Source organism: Lolium rigidum, chromosome 2 (assembly GCF_022539505.1).
Source record: "Lolium rigidum isolate FL_2022 chromosome 2, APGP_CSIRO_Lrig_0.1, whole genome shotgun sequence".
Lineage (NCBI taxonomy): Eukaryota > Viridiplantae > Streptophyta > Magnoliopsida > Poales > Poaceae > Lolium > Lolium rigidum.
The window spans coordinates 89781556-89787682 of NC_061509.1; the positions used below are offsets into that span (position 1 = coordinate 89781556).

Here is a 6127-nt window from a genome sequence, read left to right on the forward strand (position 1 = left end):
CTTCCTGTTGAAAACAGATCGATCCTTTTTTTCTAAAATTTCATCAATCTATTAATAATCATCAATAGCAGTATCAATAGACTCAAAAGCAATAAAAATTACTAGTATGCTAATAGATCACCTACAGACACTAGCACGAGCCAAAGGCGTCCGCCATCCTCGCCACTCCATCATCGAAGCTGGACAAACCTTGTCGTAGTAAAGCTTGGTGTAGTAGAAAAACGAGAAGTCATCGTGGTAAGATCCAAAAGGACCAGCGCATCAGAGCGCCAAAAATGACATCCATAGATCAGAAGAAACCACACCAACGAACACGGAAACCGACCGGATACTAGGGGATCCGCCAGGCACACGACTTCACGCGCCCTCCGCCGATAGAATAGGGAGAAACTTATTTTGACTTTAGGATGTAGCCGCCGCGTCACCATCCCAGAAAAAGACCCCTAACAAAAAAAAAACCTCCCACCGGCGAGAGGCCGTGGCCCCCCACACCTCCAAAGCCCCAAGACCACCGCAGGCAGAGTGGACCGCTGGCGTCGCCGGTGAGGGGCCGGAGCCCTGGATGGTTTTTCGTGACCGCCTCCTCATCGGCCCCTGTAACGTCCTTAATTATATGAAAGCTCTGATCACGATACAAGCAGATAATACTAGTCCAGGTGACTAATTCCTGTCGACGTGTAACGCCAGATGGGCGGGAGACAAGCCAATTATTTGCTACAGGGAAATGAGCACCACGAACTATTCTACGGTTTAAAAGACACTACGTCCTCTCAAGAAATAATACCAACACTAACCACCCAATGATCAACCAGTTGGAACCTTGAATTGTTCAGAGACGTTGTGCCAGGGCAGGGTCAATTCTCAATGGAAAATGCTTATTATCCGTCGGAGGCTCACGGGTTTCTAGCCTCCGGGTTCCTGGCCGTCTGATGCAACCATCCCGTGGACTTGATTGCTGGGACCTACCTCCCTTTTCCTCTTGTACGCATCGTTATCCTCCGACGAATCGAGAAGCGAGCCTCCATGAACGCGCCGCCGCCGGTCATCCCCGACGAGCCTGCCCCCAGCTTGCTCCTTCGCCGGCCTCCCCTCCCCGTGTGCTCCTCCGCCGGCCTTCTCCTCTCCGGGCGCTCCTCCTCCGCCAGTCCGCCACGCCCCGCTCCCGAGCTGCTCGTCCACCAAAGTCCAGCGCGTCGCGCCCCGAGCCACTCCTCCACGGGCACGCCCCACCCCCCGAGCTGCTTCTCCGCCCGCGCTCGCCGCCGCAGTGCCTCTCTCGTCGGAGCACCTCCACCGAGCGCGCTCTGTACTGGGGCCGGCACCGATCCGGCGAGGTCGTGCGCCGCCGCTTCCGTTCCCGGCGGCGGTCAACCTCTACGAGGAGCGCGGTGCTAGCTCCTTTCCTCACGACGGCCGGCCTCGGCGGCGCCGCATCCTTCCTCCGCGGCGTCGGCTTTGTCCGCCGCGATGGCCGCCGCCTCCTTCCCCCACGACCTCCACCAGAGCTGCAAACGACATCGCCAGGAGCTGCAAATGGCATCCGGGTGAGCTGCCTTCGGCATGGCCGGGAGCTGCAACTGGCCTCCGCTGGAGCTTCAATAGGCATCGACGGGAGCTGCAAACAGCCTCCGCCCGGGCTGCAAGCGGCCACCACCGGAGTTGCAAACGGCCTCCGACCGGGCTGCAATCGGCATGGCCGGGAGCTGCAAATGGACTTTGCCCGAGCTGCAACTGGCGTCCGCCGGAGCTTCAATAGGGCATTGACGGGAGCTGCAGACGGCCTCCGCCCGGGTTGTAAGCGGCCGCCGCGCCGGAGCTGCAAACGGCCTCCACCGAAGCTGCAAACGGGCTCCGGCTGACCTGCAATCGACATCGATGGGAGCTGCAAAGGACCATCGACCGGCGGCAACGCTGCTGCAACCCGCGTCGGTGGACCTGCAAAGGACCACCGCCGGAGCTGGACGCCGCCGCTGGCGCATAGCGACAGGGTCGGCAGACCGCAGGTGACGGCCCTACCATCGGGTGGAGGCGGTATTGCAAGGAGAGGGCATTGATGCAACGGTGGTGCTGCCGACCGGAGTTGACGCGTCTCCGACGAGTTTTTTTGCTAGATGAACCATTTTATTTTATTTCTAGATGAACCATTTTTTTTGCTTCAATGAAGCAAAAGCGGGACTTTTTTCCTGCGACAAAATAAAGTCTGAAGAATCATCGCAGCTCTTCTTCTTTTTTAGTCGAACTGTTTTTTGCTTCAATGAAGCAAAAGCGGGGCTTTTTTTGCTTCAATGAAGCAAAAGTGGGATTTTGAGACAAAACTGAGCTCTTCTTCTATTTTTTAGTCGAACCGTTTTTTTGCTTCAATGAAGCAAAAGCGGGGCTATTTTTGCTTCAATGAAGCAAAAGCGGGATTTTAAGATAAAACTGAACACAGAAGTTGAAGTTGATCTAACGGTTCAAATTGATTTAATCCAACGGTGGAAGACCCGGAGGCTGGGGGGTTTGCAGCCTCCGGAGGATCCTCAGCACTTTCCATTCTCAATTCAAGGCCAAGTTGTCAAGTTCAATTCAAGGCCAAGTAGTGTAAGTTCAACGACATGCGGACGTTGACGGCTTCTACTTGCAACCGCTTAGCCTCCAGCCTACCAGCAACGGCAATTGCAAAGCAGAATAAGGGCTACGTACGTTGAAGATTCAGTTTCAACTTTTCAAGCAGGGCCTCCCGTGCCTGAACAGCACAGCAAAACAGAACACTGACGGTTCCTTTGGGCGTGTAGAATATTTGATTGGTTAAGCTTTAGCCCGTTCCTGAGTTTACCAGAGAAGCACATGTTGTCAAACAGTAGAACATGAAAACCCAGCCTTCCACGACCAGCGCTTCCGTTCAGAAGGAACAGCGAATAAAAAAGCTTAAGCTGATGTACAAATTTGCGTTGAAAGGCAGGCCAAATATAAGCTTGGCTAATATAATTTTGTTCCATCAGTATCACAGAGCTTAAGTGGCAATAGCAGAGCTCTAGAGAAATATTCTCAATCCTCAAACCACTTAAATACACTGAACTACCAGCAGTACACAATATCAAGCTTAGCATCGTTGTTACTCCATGTCGGAGCCGAGCCACAAGCTTGCTTCTAAACCAGTCTATGCCTGCTTCAAAGAAGCCGCCCTGGCGCGGAGGTTGAGAAATATCCCCCTGCAGGAAATCAAAGGATGTCCGGGTAAGAGACCTGATAGGGAATACCATGCGCTTGAGTCAGGAAACCGAAGAGTTCAGCCAAGATAACATTACCAACAACATGCGACGAAGCTGTGGACAATCACCCGGAACTGGAGTGGCACGTACTGATGGTTTATCCAGCCAACTATTGGCCAAAACTGCATGTTGATCATATCTTGTTAATGAGTTGTATAGGAAACTCACAAGGGAAGCAGTTATGGCATATGCAAATTACATACCATCCAAGCAGACAACTGCACTGAAGGATATTGTTTCCTGACCCTAGCCTTCACCTCGTTGAAAGGCCTCTCTACATTGCAACGTGCTGATAACTCATAAGTACTGTAGAGTTGACTAACAGACATGGGAAATAGATTCAAAACTTCCTTTGAATTTAGATAGACCATCATCTTATTTAGTTACACAACACTGTATTCAAGGACTCAGAAAACTGGCAGGATAAATTTGTGGTTGAATTGGATTGTTTTGGACTTCCTCTGGACAACTGTCCATTCTGAGGGGAGTGTGTTCAGAGATGTTTGACACTGATAGGTATGTTTCAGACACCACGTATTTAATTTTTAAAAAGCTGGACATGAAATTTGGACAAAAAATCCAGCTGAGAAGTTCTGGTTCTGTTTTTTTTTTCCTGCTCAGTTCCTATACTCTACTGCGCTATTAATTCCTTCTGTATGACAATCATACTTGCATGATAGTTAAATAAAATCAAATTATCTCTGGAAGTTGTCAAAGTGCTGCCAATGGAACTCTTCTGATTAGCACAAGATCTAAACTATTTTGAAAATTACAGACTTACTCTCGACAACATATCCATAATAGAATAAGAACAGTAGATTGTTCCAGGGAGAGGAGGTGATCTGCTCCAGCAACACCTGAAAAGAGTATAAAATCTATGAAATATCTTACTATCAAGTACAGACTTGTCGACCAGTGCTTGTTTGACTTAAATCACGATTTCCGGAAATTTGCTAGCAGTAGATATATATTACCATAGTCTAACTACAGTGCTGGTCCGTACTAGTATGCTGAAGCCCAAACTCAGGAGAACTGAGTGTACAATGCTTTACATATGTTCATTTGAACTTGTATTGTTTCCGGGAAGACTATTTATATGTATATAGCCACCACAAAAAGAAGTGAATGATAAGATATGGATTACCATATGATAAGAGTTATACCTTCTTAGCAACAGTTCTGCTATCCTTCTTTCCTTTAAAGATATAATCCAACACTTTATGCAGGAAATGCCCAAATGGGCCTCCATGCGCGAATCCAAACATCTGCAGCAAATCATCGAGTACATCGTGTCACATCTAATACAGAAAGCACAAAAAGAAAGCACCATAACCAACATCAGAGAAGCATATATTGCACAAATGCCGATCTGTGATTAGCTTTTTTATGAGTTATCAAGATAGCATAGACAAAAAAAAACAACTGATATTATGTCGAGTAATATCCATTGTCCATCAGCTGCAAATATCTCTACTCTGTTAAAAAGTAAAAAAAAAGTAACAGGTGAAGATACAATGTTCGAGTCCTTTTTCTCACGTAAACTCTCAGAAACGTAAGTTTTCGATTTTCGCTTGTTTGATGGTCACACAGTAGCTTACTGCGAATCCAGGCTATCATATCACATCAAATCAAAGAACAACTTAAGTAGAACAATTCGCCATATAGCGAAGCCATCTGCCAAAAATAGCCAAGCCCACTATAATCTTATGCAGCTTACTGCGACTCCAGGCTATCATATCATATCAAGTCTTAATTTTCCAGATTGTTTCAGATAGAGTATAACTAATCTGTACAGAATACCTAGCAATGCATCGACTCACCGTTCTGTACATACACTGGCAATTTAAGTACCAACTGAATCCTATGCAACGGTAACTTAAATCACACAATAAAAACAGCAATCACAGGCAATAAGACACACAAGATTACCCAGATTCCAAGGATGAACTGAAAAGTCTGAAACTAAAGGTAGCTATCAGTTTATAGACATCTCTCGACTGGAATCCATCTGATATGGACTATCCGAGGCAGAATTGAACTGACATATCGTCATCCAATTACTAAATCATCTATTCTCCCAAGATGATGGAACACGATTCCATACACAGAAATCAATCTACCACCCAGTACAAAATGAAGACAAAAAAAAGGGAAGCATCGGCGTTCCTCACCATCTTGAGCAGGAGGCGACGCTTCTCGATCGTCTGGTAGCCGGAGAGCTTCTGCGCGACGGAGTCACTGACGCCGGCGAGGCACCCCGCCGTGATCATCTGCACCGGCCAAACCGAGGTGAAGAAAATCGCCCAAAACCAATCATCGGGTAAATCCAAGGGAAGCAGCTCGAGACCTTGGTGCGGAGAGGGTGGAGCTGGAGCTGGAGCAGGTACTGCTTCCACGCCCTGCGAGGCAGCGAATCCCCTCCTCCTGCATCTCCGCCTCCTCCTGCCATGGCGGCCGGCGTCAGGCTCCGAGCCGCTTCGATCTACCGCGAACCTGCTTGTCAGAGCACGCTCGCGCCGCGATAGCGATTTTTGTTGTGTCCGATTTTGCCACTGATCTTTTCGATTGTTTAGGCAGGAAGGAGGGCTTGCAAAAAAAAAGAGACGAAGATGAGGGACAGAGAATTGTACGCTTCGGCCCATTGCGCGGAGTTAGCCTCTTACATAATGTAGGTACGGAGTACCCCAGGATCGCTCGGCCGGATGGTCCGGCCCAAGCCCACAAAGCATCTTGAGTATAGGCTACACCTCCTTGTGGCCATCGATACGGCGCTTTAAGATTCGTGCCATGGTGTTTCATCCAGTTTCATTAAATTTTTGCGAACTGCAGTCTGTTTGGACGGAATAAAATCTAACAGGGGCGGAGCCAGGAAAGAC

The 6127-nt window shown here is 48.5% G+C and overlaps 1 protein-coding gene across 1 annotated transcript; it reads right to left on the bottom strand.

The window, feature by feature from the left end:
* Window positions 1–2930: 2930 nt before the first annotated feature.
* Window positions 2931–5800, bottom strand: LOC124686882 (peroxisomal membrane protein PMP22-like). The gene is made up of 7 exons (XM_047220771.1): window positions 5599–5800; window positions 5423–5521; window positions 4415–4516; window positions 4033–4108; window positions 3455–3525; window positions 3288–3373; window positions 2931–3191 (listed from the first exon to the last, which is right to left on the bottom strand). Exons 1-7 carry the CDS (start codon window positions 5698–5700, stop codon window positions 3140–3142), a joined length of 588 nt encoding a protein of 195 aa, XP_047076727.1. The 5' UTR covers window positions 5701–5800; the 3' UTR covers window positions 2931–3139.
* Window positions 5801–6127: the final 327 nt, after the last annotated feature.